Below are 16,126 nucleotides of genomic sequence, written 5' to 3'. Positions count from 1 at the left end.
GCTTCCACGTCAGACTGCAGCCGACTTCTCCAAACTGGGGGTGTGCCAACTGACACCTACTATATGTAATATACTGTGTACTATGTGTAAGTACCTTGTACAGCCCCACTTCAAAAAATCTGAACTATGCCTTTAGGTATTATGAGAGTTATGCTCACTGTCATTTCTCAGATGGAAAGGGGAAGTACTGTGACGTGTTATGGTACAAATCTTGTACTAACTTTACCCTTGAAGACTTATTTGCCCAAACATGCTTTACAACTCACAGGATTTCAGCTTTCAAGAAGAAAGTTACATAAGATATATCACAGCAGAGCTGACAGTGGTGATGTCAATCACCAGTGAGAGGAGCTCCAACAGAAAAAGCTTTGACAGTGACATTTCATGTTGACTCAGTTCAGCTTGAGGTGTCATAGAGGTGTCATTTGTACATGTACTTAACATCTCTACAGTGAACATTCCGTGATGTATTCCACACTCAGAACACTACTATAAAGGGCTGGGTATCATTTAAAAAAAAAACAATACCAGTACCATTACCCTTACAGTGCTACCCATGCACACAGAGTACTTACAGAGTACCTTTTTTACCTTCTTCTTTTGACACCCATCATGTGAATGGAAACATTCAGATGCCAAAGGGGTGTAGTATAGTTATACATTTGAATGTTTGGGTGGCATCTTGGCACACTGACCTGCCATCTACTACAAATACGCCAGGTTCGACTTCACCAAGCCAAAACTGTATGGGTTGAAGCTGCTGTGGTAGAGAGCCAATCACATGTCCCATTCAGTAGAGGAACACTTGCAGTGATAAGCTGCAAGCAAAATATCGAATGCAAGCATCGTTTGACTGGAGAGGTTTCAGTAGTACTTGGTGGTTATTTGGGTCAATACCCTTAAGGTCTCCAATCAGATACCCAGCCCTACTCATAAAGCAGCAAACCACTATTTGCTATTTAAAAATACAGTGGAGTAATTAACAAGTTTCCTGAGCTGAGAATGAAGTTACGCTCTCTCTCTCTGTGTGCTGTTATCTGAGCTTCTCTGTTCTTTGTCGCGGTAGCCGGCCTGGCGATGCATGCATCTTAGTGACACCCTCCCTTCATGTCCCACAGGCTGGCTAACTGCCATTGCTCTACCCTGAGGACATACAGAAGTTACTGCTGATAACTTTGCCCCAACCTACGGTGGAGCGACAGCGTTGGAGAGACATTTTTTGTACCGTACCTTTGGTGGCATCCAGCCATGCAAGGCTTGTTGAAAATAAATGTATGTTTGTTGTACCCTGACTTCCCTCTTCCTCCACTGAAATACCTACCAAGCTATTGAATGGGTTGTCATAAAATTTGATGCACATATTCATTGTCCCCAGGGGATGAACTGTAATATCTTTAATCCCCATATACTCCATTTAGTGCCATCGCGAGGTAATAGTTGGAATTTGCCCAATACTTTGGTTGACCAATACTTCTGGTGACCTAATACTTCAACAATTAATGATTGAAAAATTAATGATATCCCTATCAGCCTCAGATGTACTTTAAGTACGATTTAGCAAGCACTCTAACATGAGATGTTATCATGGTTAACATTGGAACTGCTTGACATCAACATGGTAATGCAGTCAACATGGATGTCACTGTAAGCAAGTTGGCATGCTTATGTTAGCATTTCACTCAAAGCACTGCTGTGCCACTGTAGCCTCACAGAGCTGCGAGCATGGCTGTACACTGTACAGATTTTATAGATTCAGATTTTATACTTCTGCGTCAAATCAACGCATATGGTCTGCATAGACACGTAGCCTACACCATAGCCTATGCTTTAGTCTATGCCAAAGCCTGACAAGCACCATCCCAGAAATGTAACTGCACGTTGCGGCAATGTAGACCTCCTGTTTTTATGAGTTGAAAACCATTTCCCTCAGTGGAAATGAAGCTTTTATTTACATTTATTTCACAGATAAGAAACTGTGTAGAGAAAAACTCCACTAATATATACAATGTAAAATGTCATATGCTTATGCTGATATGCATTTTGTATTTGTTTGGCAAATTAGTTAAGTATAAGACAGTTGTTTTGTCTGTGACCCTTGTGAGTTGTAATGAGCCGGATTTTGTAATGTTACCTTTCTTAAATGTTGCTGTTGTTCCTGGCTTCATATTAGTAGAGGGAAATTCAGCTAGCCAGTAGGCTAATTTATAAAAATGTAAAATGCCTTAAGCTTATGCTAATAACATTAGCATGATGTATTTGTGGGGGAAAATATATTCATCAAAAAATGAGTGTTCTGTCTGTGAATCTTGTGAATGATAATGAAGCTGATTTATGTGCTTGTGTTTGAAATTGTCCCTTTTTAGCCGTGTTTAAAATGTGTATTAAATGTGCTTTGTATCATTCAAACTTTAAATTATTTAACAGAAAATTCACTGCAGACAGGCACTTTGGAGGTGTAACTGCAGAGTGACACAAGACACAACACCACACAAGCATAAATGCTCACAATGGTGTAGGCTATGTGTAGAGCCAATGCAGAAGTATAAATCCAACATTAGTCCTGTTTGAACGTCATTTTCAGTGCTGCCAACGTCAAAAATTCACCATAAATTCCTCAACTGCATTGGTTTGGTGGCAGGAATCTCACAGCCACATATTTCAAACATGAGAAAATAAAACTAAAACCATCATTACATTTAAATAACACCACAGGTATGTGACAAGAATACATTTTAAAATCTGGTTGAACCAGCTTTTTAAAGTATTCCTTCATTACCTATTTCACCTTTTTCACCTCCATTTTCTGTTCTCCTGTTTTGCTTCTTTCTGCCTACTCTTCTTCTATATTTATACCCAGCACCCTCCTGTTTGAATGATGGGAAAATATCCCTGCTGCCCTCTTATCATCTATTCATCTCTTTTCCGCAAAGGAAATTAAACTCTCTCGATATATATTTCTTTTTCTTTCAGACTTTTTCTACTTTAATTTGTATGTGGGTTGCTTAAAAAGAGACAAGCCTTCCTTTCAAAGTGAGAGAAATGACTTTGCTGGTAAAGACACTGCAGTACTGCTGATTTCTTCCCTCTTTTGTTCCACACTGCCATTTTTTCACAAGAATTTTATGGCCATTTTTGCCCTGAAGGTCTGTAATGTCCCGCCCTGATTCCCTCATATGTTAGTGTATTTCTTTGCCTTCAAGGAGGAATGTGGAAACCCCAATCATAAGAAAGGATCTCTTTTATTTAATCACCTCCATCTATCTATTCATTCTCCTTTTGTGTGAAGGAAGGTCTCTGTGGCTCCTACAGTAAGAGCTTCTCTCACCTCATTCACAATAGGTTAATTAACAACTGCATCTCATTTATGATGACCTGACCATCAGGCGCACCTAAGAGACAAGTCACATTTCAAGACATATCAAAACTGGGCCGCAATAAAAATAGTTCAAGCAATTAAACAGCACAAAATAACAAGAGCAAGAACAACATACAACTACAACAAAAAAAGAGGGGATGTAATAAATGAGGGGCTAAAGAGCAGGTCTATATAGAAAGTTCCAAGAATGCTAATCTCTTTAGGGGCCTTTTTTTAGACTGTTCTGTGTCAGTAGAGACTTAAAAAAGGAGTGAGAGTAACATTCTACACGAGTCACTGACCAGCCTGCTGGATTACAGGTACAACTGCCTATAACATATAGAGTAAATGATATCTCTGCATCCCTCCTTACTTTTATTACTCTTGCTTTTTCTTTATACACACTTGAGGTCAAAACATATGTGCTCTTGAAGCACATATGTTAAGATGCTTTGCCTGTTTATTTTATTTTTCTTTGAAGAGCTTTTACACTGAGGCTTGGAAAAGTGGCAGCATTCAGACATAATAGAGACATCACAAATGGGAACCTAGGATGGCAATATCCCCACTACTAGGTATACGGCAACGTCATTGTCTGTATCTGTATCTGTATCTGTATCTGTTCAACCAACAAAATGATTTGTCTCTGTAACTGTATCCAGAAAAAAGACTGTAAGTTGGAGTAGGTCATACCTAGTCATGTTTAATTAGGCAAATATTATATTTTCTTAGCAAATATTCATTGGCAATGAAGTTGCTGTGCCTTCAAAACATCAAATTAATCAAATATTAGCATATAATTAATTATGTAAAATACTTTCACATCTCTCTCTACAGAGATAAATATGCCTAAGAAATGAAAATAAATACTCTAAATATGGCTATCAAAAAATGTTCAAGTGAATATATAAATATCTAAAAAAAAAAAAAAAAAGCTACATAATAAAATAATAAAAATAAATATAAACGTATAAATCTGCCATTACAGTTCAATAAATAAATAGGTTTCTTAAAAGGATTACATGTATTTCAGGGGACTCTTTTCCTACTGCCGTATTTATTTCCAAGCCTTTTTTATTTCCATCTGTTTAAACAACCATGAAAGCTTGGGAGGATGTTAGTGGATGCTAAGTCAAAATTTCATGAAACTGAGGACTAATACATAAAGCATGTTACATCTTTAACAGATAAATAGTGACTGAAATGCAAGGTAAAGCGTTGTTATTGTTTAATATTTGACTACGGTATTTTTGATGGAGGACATTAAATACATCTATAAAAACTACAGGTTCTGAGCTTCATTTTGTCCAGTAGTTAGCGCTGTCGCCTTACAGCAAGGTTCGAAACCACAGGCCAGCCGGGCCCCTCTGTGTGGATTTGCATGTTCTCCCTGTGTCAGCATGGGTTTTCTCTGGGTTCTCCAGTTTTCTTCTACAGCCTATGTTAAGTGATTACTCTAATTTGCCCATAGGAGTGAATGTGAGCGTGAATGGTTGCCTATGTGTTAGCCCAGTGATAGTCTGGTGACCTGTCCAGTGTGAAATGCCCAATGTCAGCTGTCCAGCATACATGTGACAATGTACCAGGATAAGCAGTATGGAAAATGAATGAATTAATTGGTGGCCGTTTGAAATAAACCCTGCTGCCACACCAGGCTTTTGTCTCGCTACTTCCACATAATGACTCTTCCTCCTACCCGGTGCCAAAGGTCAGCTCTCAGCCCTCTGTTTGCTGTCTCGGTAGGGGTAATTACAGAATACAGCAATTGCATTTCAATAAAGTGTAGTAAATGAAACAACTACTTTGCGAAAATCAGAGTAGTGTTGCAAACAGAATGGGCATTTTTATCTTGTGGCCATCCACAATGATATGAATCAATTTAAAGTATAACTGTTTGATGCACAGACAAGTCAAGTAATTCTTTTCACCTGAATAATAACGAGCAACTTAGGGTATAATAATATCTCTTTCCATTGCATTATTTGTAATTTCCTCAATAACATCTTCATATTTGGGTACATCCCTTACCACTAAAACTACAATTACATTTCATGTTGCTATTGTTAAGTACAAATTATCTTCCAAGTCTTCCAAATTAAATGGCAAAATATGTTGTTTGTTTGTTTTCTGATAATATGTTCCTGTTGGCAGGATGACCTCATTAATCTATGTCTTCCAAAACCATCATAAATCACTGTTGCAAAAATAAAATGTTTTATTGATCTGACTCCACTATGGTTAAGGTTTAGTGAGGTTTAGGCACTAAACAACTTGGGTAGGGGTCGAAAAAATACTGCAGTTTGGGCTTATAGCTTGGGTTTATGACCCCTTTTATTAGGTTGGGTTGGCCATGCTCATGCTCAAAAGGACCCATTGTTGAATATCAGTAGGAAACAAGTAACCATAGGAAACAGAGCAAACTGAAAGAAAGACATTTTGTTGATACATCCATCCACCTAAAGCCACCACAGGGCTTTGTCACTTAAGCAGTGACCAACCAGGTGTGCAAAGGTGAGAAAGTGGGCAGGGTTTTAAAAATAAGTGCACCATCAAGTGCTGCTTCTACAAATATGTTCATACACAGCGGTGGATTCATCTGATATCATGAAAATCAGCTCTGGATGAGCCAACCCAGGTAATAACATTGATCAAGAAATACAGAAGCACTCATGAAAGATTATAGGCAGATTTATACTTGTGTGTCAGCTCTATGCTGAGCCTTTGCCATAGCCTATGCATGTGCCCTACGCCGATGTGAGCATTTATACTTGTGCCGTGGTGTGTCTGTGTCCCTCTGCAGTTACACCTCCTCCTCAAAACACACCCAAAACACTCATTAAACATGGCTTAATAGCATCAGTTTCAAACACAAGTCCACAAATTGGCTTCACTATAACTTGCAGCATTCACAGACAAAGCACTTGCCCTTTGCTGGACACATTTTATCCACAAATACAACATGCTAATGTTATTAGCATGAGCCTATGGCATTTTAAATTGTACAAATTAGCTTAGAGACTAGTGGAGATTTGCTCTACCCATATGAAGCAAGGATAAATCACACACAAGTCTGAAAATACTATCTTGTGGGAGCTTTATAGTATTCACAATTTATTGTTTATTATTTTTGAAATAGAAGTAAATAACAGCTTAGTTTCCTTGAGGTTTTCAATGGTTTTCAGCTTACAAAAAAAGACAATAGGTCTGCCCCACCGTAACCTGTAGTTACATTTATGAGGAGGTGCATGGCAGGCCATGGCATAGGTTACGGCATAGGCTCTATGCCAATTTGACACAGAAGTATAAATCTCGCTTAAGGCTGCATTCATATATGAATGATTTGGTATACCAAATCAGGCGTTGCAGCAATTGGCCGCAGTGTCATGTGGGAGTGTAAAATAGCCCATTTGTGGGGGAGTGGGGGATGGAGATAAATCTAGTCTCGCTATCACAGTAAGTATGCCTATTTGTCTTCAGTTAGTGTGTTTATGTTGGCTTAAAATATAAGTAAAATTTATCATTACTGTAGTAATTTTACTGACACAAAAAGACATGCATACACACACAAACAAAGCAAGTGCTTTTCTTTGTAGAATACTACACATAAGCTGTTAATAATATAATAATATAATGAGCTGTCATACTAATTTTTTTTTAGTCACAGTAACATTTAACAAGAGAATGAGACTGTACTAGTTGTTCCTGTGGTATGTGGGCATCTTTTTCAGTCGTTCACCAGTCACCTGATTGGCCACAGCAGCATGACTGTAGCATTTCTCCAAAAGCAAAAGGCTTCCTCTGATTGCTTTTCAAGCTTCAAAATATGATGAGTATAGGCAACCACGTTGGCTAAACAGTAAATCAGTCGAACCTTTGTGTCCACCTGGATCATTTACTCATCCCTCCTTCTTTCCATACTTCTGCTGAAATGACCACTCTTTAAATGGAATCACTGACCCAATAGAACACTTTGCCACTTTTCTTGTGCACCTTCCCCTGATGTTCACTGGATATGGTGACATCATGTTCTGGCTGGACTGTGACTTCATTTGATGTAATTTATCATTATCTACATGTGAGGTGTCTCAAGCACTTCCCTGCCCTGTGCTATGTTTACGCACCTGGTTTAAGTTTGCCAGTGCGGCTCCTGTCTCTGTAGTGTGGAATTCATATGTGAATGTAACTGTATATACGAAGGATTAGGGGATTTGATAAGCTTTTTATTCTGTCTTTGTTGTGTCTTTGGAGTAATAAATGCTCATTATGTTAAGTTTCTGGGTGAAATTAAGGAAAAGTAATGAATACGAGAGAGAAAAAATTAAGAAAGAAAAAAGTGGAGCTGCATGAAAACATGTTCTTTTCTGAACACTTCCAGGCGACATCTGAGTCGCAGTGGAGATGAGGTAGATAGGTCACATCTGTGACTCAACCAGGCCATGTTTGCTGGAGATTCCAGGTTATGAACTCACTGAGTCACCATACAGTGTGACTGATATGCTTGCAGAGATGGGTGGTGGTGAGGGTGATCCATTTAGATAGAGCAGAATGATACAACAGCTCAGACACAAACTGTATAAGTGAAGTTCTGGACCTACAATTTAAACTTTATTTGTGTTAATAATTTGTTTTTTTGTTGGTTTGTGCAGCTGCAGTGAGCATGTAAAAGGAATAATCATACAAATCAATTAAGACATAAATACATAACTACTTTTTCAACTTCTACAATGGGTTGAATATCTGAATTAGACCCCCAAGTGATGATTCATTTCATATTGATTAATCTACCAATAATTTCCTTGATTAATCGTTTATTTGTTTTGTCCATAAAATATCCAAGGTGTTAAAAATGCTCTTTAAAATTTATTTATTTTATTTATTTAGTATTTTGACTTATTATTTTTCTGTCAATAGTTTAATCGATTATTCGCTTTTACTCTGTATCAAAGATAAGAGAGGCATCTTTAGTGTAATTATAGATGCACAACAGTGACATGCCCTGGTACTGCACTCAACATGATTGAAAGGGATCCCTACAAAGCTTGTAATTGGATTGCAGCAGGGCATCTGTAGGACAGATGATAATATAATCAAGACTGCTATCATGCCTAACACTTGTTAAATGGATGTTTTATTTTTCTAAAATGAGCTCTACATGCTGACACAAATAGACACAAATAGAATCACTCTCTGTTTCTGTTCAGAATGTGGTGGCAGCGAGCTAATGACAGTCCAGACGTTCTGCTCCTCAGCAACATCCTCTAGCTCGTCCTGGGGGATCCTGAGGTGTTCAGCTTAATATGTTCAGATATGTATGTATATCTCCTCCCTGTCGGATATTCCTAGAATAAATCCACAGGGTTGCATCCTGGGGATATCCTAACCAGGCGCCTAAATGACCTCAACTGGCTCCTTTCAATGTGAAGAAACAGTGGTTTAACTCCAACTCTTCCTGGCTATCCGAGCTTCTAAACTTAAGTCTTAAGGTGAGCCCAGCCACACAGGGAGGGAAGCTCATTTCAGCTGTTTGGATCCTCCACAAAAACATAATACTCACGGCTGTAGGGGAAGAATGAAATTCAGATCTACTAGGAAATCAAGAACTTTGTCTTCGGGCACAATTTCTTCCTCATGAAAACAGTCTTTGTATACCCCTGTATCCCTGCCTGTCAGTCTTACATGCCATATTCACTGTATCTCAATCATGCATAAAAACCTGCGCATCTTTACGTGATGTAGCAGCTTGGCCCCAACTCAGAGGGTGTCACCCGGAACTTTAGTTAGCTTAAAGCAAAGATGCAACCTTCTGTCACCAAACCACAGTTTTTTGACTCCACACAAGGATTTCAGTCATAAGTTTACAAACATGACTGGGTACAACCTTGGTGGAGTCCAACACACTACAAGAATGCACCTGACTTACTCTGAGAATAAGAAATACAGCCTTCATTCTAGGAGTACACAGACAATGACCCTGTACCCCCATGTCTTTCTTGTACTCACACGTGACACCACGGAGGAGATGGTGTTCAGCCTTCTACAGTACACAATGCACATGGACTGGGCAGACAAATTTCCCTATTGGCTATAACAGAGATAAAAATGTGCTGGTGGTGCTCCCGCCAAGCTAATAGAACAAAATGTAAACTTTTGATTATTATAAAAATTAATTTATGATTTTGCACTCAATATGTGTTTTTTTTAATATTTCTGTCTTAACAAGTGCAACCCAGATGCCAGGAGAAAATGTTGGCATTGTTTGTTCCTACGATCAACAAATACATTACATTTGCACATTTCATATATATATATATATATATATATATATATATATATATTAATGTTTCTTTTTCTTTTTTAAGATATTTTTTAGGGCATTTTTTGCCTTTAATTGATAGGATAGTGAAGTGTGAAGGGGGAGAGAGAGAGGGAGTGACATGCAGCAAAGGGCCACAGGCTGGAGTTGAACCCGGGCCGCTGCGGCAACAGCCTTGTACATGGGGCGCCTACTCTACCACTAAGCCACCGACGCCCCCATATTAATGTTTCTAAAGTGACTTAATATATGAGCTGACTTTATTATCAGGGGTGGAGGAGAGAGTGGATGGTATGCCACCTAGGTGGGACAGCCTGCCAGGCTGCAGACCGCTCCATACCACTATTATACAACAAACAACAAAACTGGTTGTGTTTTGGTAACCCATCACTGTTTTTCCACCAGGGATATTATCATTAATGTTGTTGTAAGCTACTGTCATTACCGTCTGTCCTGCATCTCTCTCTGTCTCTGTCTCTGTCTCTCTCTGTCTCATTGTGTCATACAGATTACTGTTAATTTATTATGTTGATCTGTCTGTACGTCATCTATTGCACGTCTGTCCATCCTGGAAGAGGGATCCCTCCTCAGTTGCTCTTCCTGAGGTTTCTACCATTTTTCTTCTCCATTAAAGGGAGTTTTTCCTTATCCGCTGTGAGGGTCATAAGGACAGAGGGATGTTGTATGCTGTAAAGCCCCGTGAGGCAAATTGTGATTTGTGATATTGGGCTTTATAAATAAAATTGATTGATTGATTGTCTTGCTATGAAAACAAATACTTTTCGTGGTAATCAATCAATGTGTTTATAGTTGGAACAGAGCCCCCAAAACCAGGTATTTTAAGCCAAAACATGATGTTTTCCAAATTATAACCAAGTGGTTTTTGTGCCTGAACCTAACCACGTTAAACACAACATTATATAAACATAAAGAACCGCAAAGTTAAAAAGTATCCACAACATTATGATGTACAAATGTAGTGTTTCTGTGGTTTGCACAAATGTACAATACTTTTCTGGCAACTGCATTGACAAATGATGAGGAGTTTTATTTGTGACCTTTATATCTGACATGTTTATCATTGAGATTGTGAAAGTATGTGGTTGTATTTAGTAATGGTTAATATGTATATATTTTGTTTGTTGTTCTGATTGATTAAAAGAATCCTGTCATACTGTATTTTGTGCACTTACCTGTGTTGGGAGGCATGGCTAAAGGAATACAGGAGTCACCCTGCCCTGTGGATGGAGGGGACAGTAACGTCTTTGCCAGGAGGGCAGAGACGGGCTGAACCAACAGAGATGTCAGACTTCCTCCAGCCTCTCTTGACACCTCAGCTAGAGAGAAACACAAAAAATACAGGAGGAGAATCAGAAGGAACCAAGGTGAAAACAAGAGTTAGGGCAGAACTTTTGACAATTTAACAAACAAACAAAACAAACAGTCACACACACTTATGCATGTGATAGTTCTCTGTTGTCCCGTTGTAATTTCAGTTCCCCCATAACAGGTAAAATATGGGATTCCAGAAGGCTCTGTTTCCTATGGTTACTTCAAACAGTAACTAACATTCAACAGTAGTAGACTGTCTATTTATTGTTATGGCAGCCGATTGTATGTACATGTGAAACCCTGGAAATACAACTTTGGTTCTCCTGTAGAAATGTCCTGAATATGTCAAGAACTGGAGACAATCAAACTCTTTTATTCTGAATGATGTATAATACAACCTGAGTAATATGGCTGTATTGTATTCGATTTTCAATCAGAAGGGATATGTTTTGGCTTTAGTATTAGTTATTAAAAAAAAATGACTTTTCAGGCCTGTATTTAATCAACTGATGAATATATGAGAGATACATAGGTTTTGGCATGCAGCCTATTCAGCTAAGACAACAAGGCTGACACACAGGCTGACAGATGTAGTATTAAGTAGGTCAAATGCACAGTCTACCACTTCTTTTTTGTTTGCTGTGAAATAAAAATGTCCTGCACATGATCTATAAAAGAGATAATAACGCACATGGCACTTTCAGTAATAAACATCTGACATGGCAGTCTGTTACTGCCTGCAGCTTGTAAGTCAGTCTGACATGATGGTGATGAAGACACATCCTTTCTCTATACTACCCTTCTCTTTCCGCAGTAGAAATGACACAGAAATAATAACAAACACACAGTGGAGTCTGTGACATGATAAGGCTTAGGTTGTTTGTTTGTAAGTTGTTTGCTTTGTCTCTCAGTGATAGTTATGGGCAGCAGGGCCTGATCTGCCTGACTGAGCTCTTATCTTAGTGTTGTTAGCTAAGTACCAGAAATCTTGTTTGTCCTTCATGGGTTTAATTTATCCAGGATAAAGGTGTGTGTATGTTCCTGGGCACCTGTTATCTCCCCATTGTTATTATGTCTTAGTTGTCTTTCTCTTTCTTTCTCCTGCCCTTCTCTCCTTCACCCTCTGAATCTAGTGGACTGACTGCTAATAGAGATGAAGTTTTCCACCATTCAGCCAATATGGGCATTGCTCAGGGCAACAGAGATGATTGCACTGTTTGATTTGTCCTCGTTAAGAGGGTAAAATGTTCCTCCTAGTCCTTGCTTCAGATTCATGCAGGTTCAATTCATAGCACTGGTGTTCCACTCTCCTGTGCAGTGGGATACATACAGTACATGGGATACACACGATGTGCACTGTGTGAATAATAACCATAACTTACAGTCACAATACATCATAAAAAAATGCAGCATACATGCATAGTTGATATTAGACATTTCTGCAAAAGGGAGGGTCTTTTGGAAAGAAGGTTCATCAGCTTCCCCTAAAGGAGAGCATTTTACTGGTTGGTGTTTCACCATAGCCTGTAAGAATAATGGACATAGCTACTGTGATATCACCCACTGGTTTGTAGACCCCTGTTGTGAAGCCTCGAGTTTGACATTTCGGCCATCGCCATCGTGTTGTTTAGAGCCAGAAGTGACCATATTTAGGCAAGAAGCTGATTATGTTGATGAATCACCCCAGCTCATCTTCTCATTATCTACATCCATTATTTTAACAGTCTATGGAGTGGGAGCGCTCTTAAAGTTCAGGTTACAGGGCCCTATTTCAATAAGCAAGCACAACATCCAATAGTGTTAGTTCCTGGATGTGCAGACCCTTTGGGTGTCTCTATGTGCACTTGCTCTTATTGTTGATAAAAAGGCAGCAGCACAAAGTGCAAAGAGCAGGGTGAGGTGGAATGTGGTGATTAATATATACACTAAATACAATAACTTCAAAACAGCTGAGCCAATCACAGTGAAACAACATATAGTTCAACCAATGTGAAATGCGCTTCACTGTGGAAATCAAGTTGTCTGACGTGAACACACAGCAATACAAATGTGGCGGTACATTCTAACAGTTAATTAGCAAATGACAAAAGAAATAAAGAAGAAAATAGTTTGCTGAAGTTGTTTATATTGGTCACATTAATCTGACATGTCTCAGTTGTGACTTTACTGTATCTCACATTGTAAATGGTTAAACATGCTGTGATCTGTGTGAGGCTTTTTTGTAGAAACCTGGTGTCAAGGGCCCAAAGGCACTTCACTTATACAGCACAGTTAGCTGGAAGTGAATTTAAAAAGGAGCATTATTACCATGTCTGCAAAGACACATACACAGATAAGAGGAGACCAATGACTGCCCTCTTCCATGACTCCTACTGATTAGTAGTTTTAAATCTTCTCATTTGATTCAAATGGACGATAACTTAAGGAAGAGTTGAGTAAGAGTTGAATGACTCTTGAGAGATCTTAGATGAGAGAAACCTCATCATCATATTATCCTTAAGGAAAGTACTCCAGAGCTTCATACATACACATGGACTGACACACACACAGTACTGCACTGAGACACATACTCAGTAGATTATGCAGACGTGCACACAGATTCACTCACAAAAACATACACAGCCGGACTCGCTAACAAAGTACAGTTTTATGTCTTAGGATGCAAATGTTATCATAATGATGATAATTTGCTTAAAAAACGTGATATTTTCCTAGACTCTGGAGATGCATTTAACTCCTTATAATTTCACTGAAGCACATTGCACAGACTGTATTCATAACGAAGGATCTGGCATCTATTTGAGCTGAGATTTTTTCAATAAAAAACATATGCTGCTTATGTTAAGCAAACCTTATGTCAGACTAACCTTGAATGATTTACATAGAAAAATATCTACGCTGCTCTATAAAATTTTATTGACAAGAATGCTGTTACCAACAGAAATAGGGTTTTATTGCTTCCTAACTGAAATGACAATAATGTCAGAAAGCCAAAAAACGCCAACACCGTATCAGGGCGATAAGGACCTGCTGAAAACAGAACTAAAGCAGAAAACTCAACCTGAAAATGGACAAAATGTTTTTGGCACACTCTGTAACAGGAAGTGATAGATGACTAAAGGCCTCATTAGTTATATTCCCTGTTAAATCATATCATCAATGAGAGTATCTGTTATGGTGGGGTAAGTCCAGATTGTGAGGCTGTCTTAGCAATCAAATGGTTGTAGTTCCTTTTTAGACAAAGAGATGTCTTCATGAACTCTCACTGTCTATTTTGCATATAGCATAATAACACACCAGGTTAAACTGTAAAACATATTCAAGCAAACCTATCAATGCAAACTGTTCTTGCATAGGCAGACACTGATAAATAGCTGCAGTCTATCTGCTAAATCCATCAATATATTATTAAAAACCTGTATTTGCTATGTAGCATAAAAGACTAAGTGCTTTTAAGTGCATCTTGGGCTTCAGGAAATTTGAATCATTTCTCACAATTCCCTGTGATTTTATTGACCAATTCCTTCCTGTCAGTCAGTCTAGACAATACCAATACTGAAAATAATCAGGTGCAGAGAAACATGTACAGTCTTGAAAAGATCAGTCTCAAAAGCCAAAACATGACTCAAAACATGACAACTTGTAGAAGTTGATGTTAAACAGCAAAAAAGAAGTGGCTGTACAAATTACATGAAAATCTAAAAATGTACCGGCAAAATCGTAGCATCAAAATATGTTGGAAAGTGACTAAAGGACACGATGACAATGAGCTAGTCTGAATGCATCTTGGAAATGCAAAGCCCATGTTTAAAAGGGCTACTCTCAGTCTTGTTCATTATAAAAAGTGTGTCAATGGACTGGGGAGAGGTGGCCCAGACCCACTGTCAGAAGGTTCTGTAGCCTCTCTCTACTGACATACATTTTACAGCCATAATTACACACTGACAAAGGCTGTAGAAAACCCAATGCTGTTCCAGTGTTTATCATGTTAACTTCTCACTGTCTCTATAGAATACCTGCCTCCAGCTGTGCACCACTGTGGCCTGTCGGCAATTATTTTTTAGAACATGTGTTGTCATTTTACTGCTAAGAATGCCAAGAGTCCCCATATCTGTGCGTGGGTGTTGTGAAATTTTGCTTTGTATGTGTGCTGTTCCATTCAGTGATGTATCTTTAAATGACATGCAAATTAATGGCTTTGAAATCGTTCCCTGTGCAGGAGCGCCTCAAAGGTTAATTGGAAAAAAATATACAAAGGGTCAATTTATTATCTGTGTAATTATGCATTTAAAGGAAATAACATCTGCAACTTAAATCCCTCCTACAAATCCTTTCTGAACTAAGATGGTAGCTGCAAACATCTATGCTTACAGATGACCTCTCACTTATAAACTAGTTTTACTGGCACATATTACAGATTATTTTCTAACAGTGTTCATTTGTTCCACTACAATACTACACTTCAGTATCCTTATATTTTCACAAGACTGTAATTACACTGCCCATTGTTTTCAGGAAATCTCAGTAATAAGATCTAACTGGCAGGATTAAGGAAAAAATACATTTCTGACTTAAAAAAGTGTTCTGTTGCACTTTCTTGCCCTTTGTCATAGTCAAACTATGGCTACAATATCTTCACAAACAAACGGGAGCTCTGGCAGAGACATAACTCATTACAACGGCATGCATCCCTTGTCACTAATATCTCATTTCCTCAGCCAGTTGCATCTTGTATAGCCCATTAACTTAAGCATATTGTTACTTTTCTGCTTCTCTTGCAGCTGATCCATACTTTGTCCAAGTTTGTGAATAATCTATACTCTAACCTTAGCTGTGAGGACAAGTTCAGCAACCCTTGAAAAATCCCCAGCGGTTTCTTTGAACCAAAATTCTAGTCAATAGCCTTCTGTGGCTGCTCTACAGAGTGCCATGTCGGCATTCAAGCTCTACAAGACGATTAATAATCCATGAACAACACAGGAGACAAGACAAGGGGGAGAGGGGGGACGAGGGGTGAGAAAATTGTGGAGGGGAAATAAGGTAAAAAGTAAAGACGAAAAGGGAGGTCAGGAGATGGTTGGGCAAGATCTGACAAAAAGATAAGAGGTTAGAGGAGAAGGGCTACG

The 16,126-nt window shown here is 38.6% G+C and overlaps 1 protein-coding gene across 1 annotated transcript in view; it reads right to left on the bottom strand.

The window, feature by feature from the left end:
- The window catches only part of naaladl2 (N-acetylated alpha-linked acidic dipeptidase like 2), an 814,243-nt gene that overhangs the window by 258,075 nt on the left and 540,042 nt on the right, over window positions 1-16,126 (bottom strand). The window contains exon 9 of the mRNA XM_033621483.2: window positions 10,862-11,005. Within this exon, the coding sequence (XP_033477374.1) occupies window positions 10,862-11,005 (144 nt within the window). The remainder of the gene's footprint in view (window positions 1-10,861; window positions 11,006-16,126) is intronic.

This window comes from Epinephelus lanceolatus, chromosome 6, assembly GCF_041903045.1.
Source record: "Epinephelus lanceolatus isolate andai-2023 chromosome 6, ASM4190304v1, whole genome shotgun sequence".
Taxonomy (NCBI): Eukaryota; Metazoa; Chordata; class Actinopteri; order Perciformes; family Serranidae; genus Epinephelus; species Epinephelus lanceolatus.
Note: the sequence above shows the minus strand (reverse complement) of the source record. Positions and strands in the feature narration are given on the sequence as shown.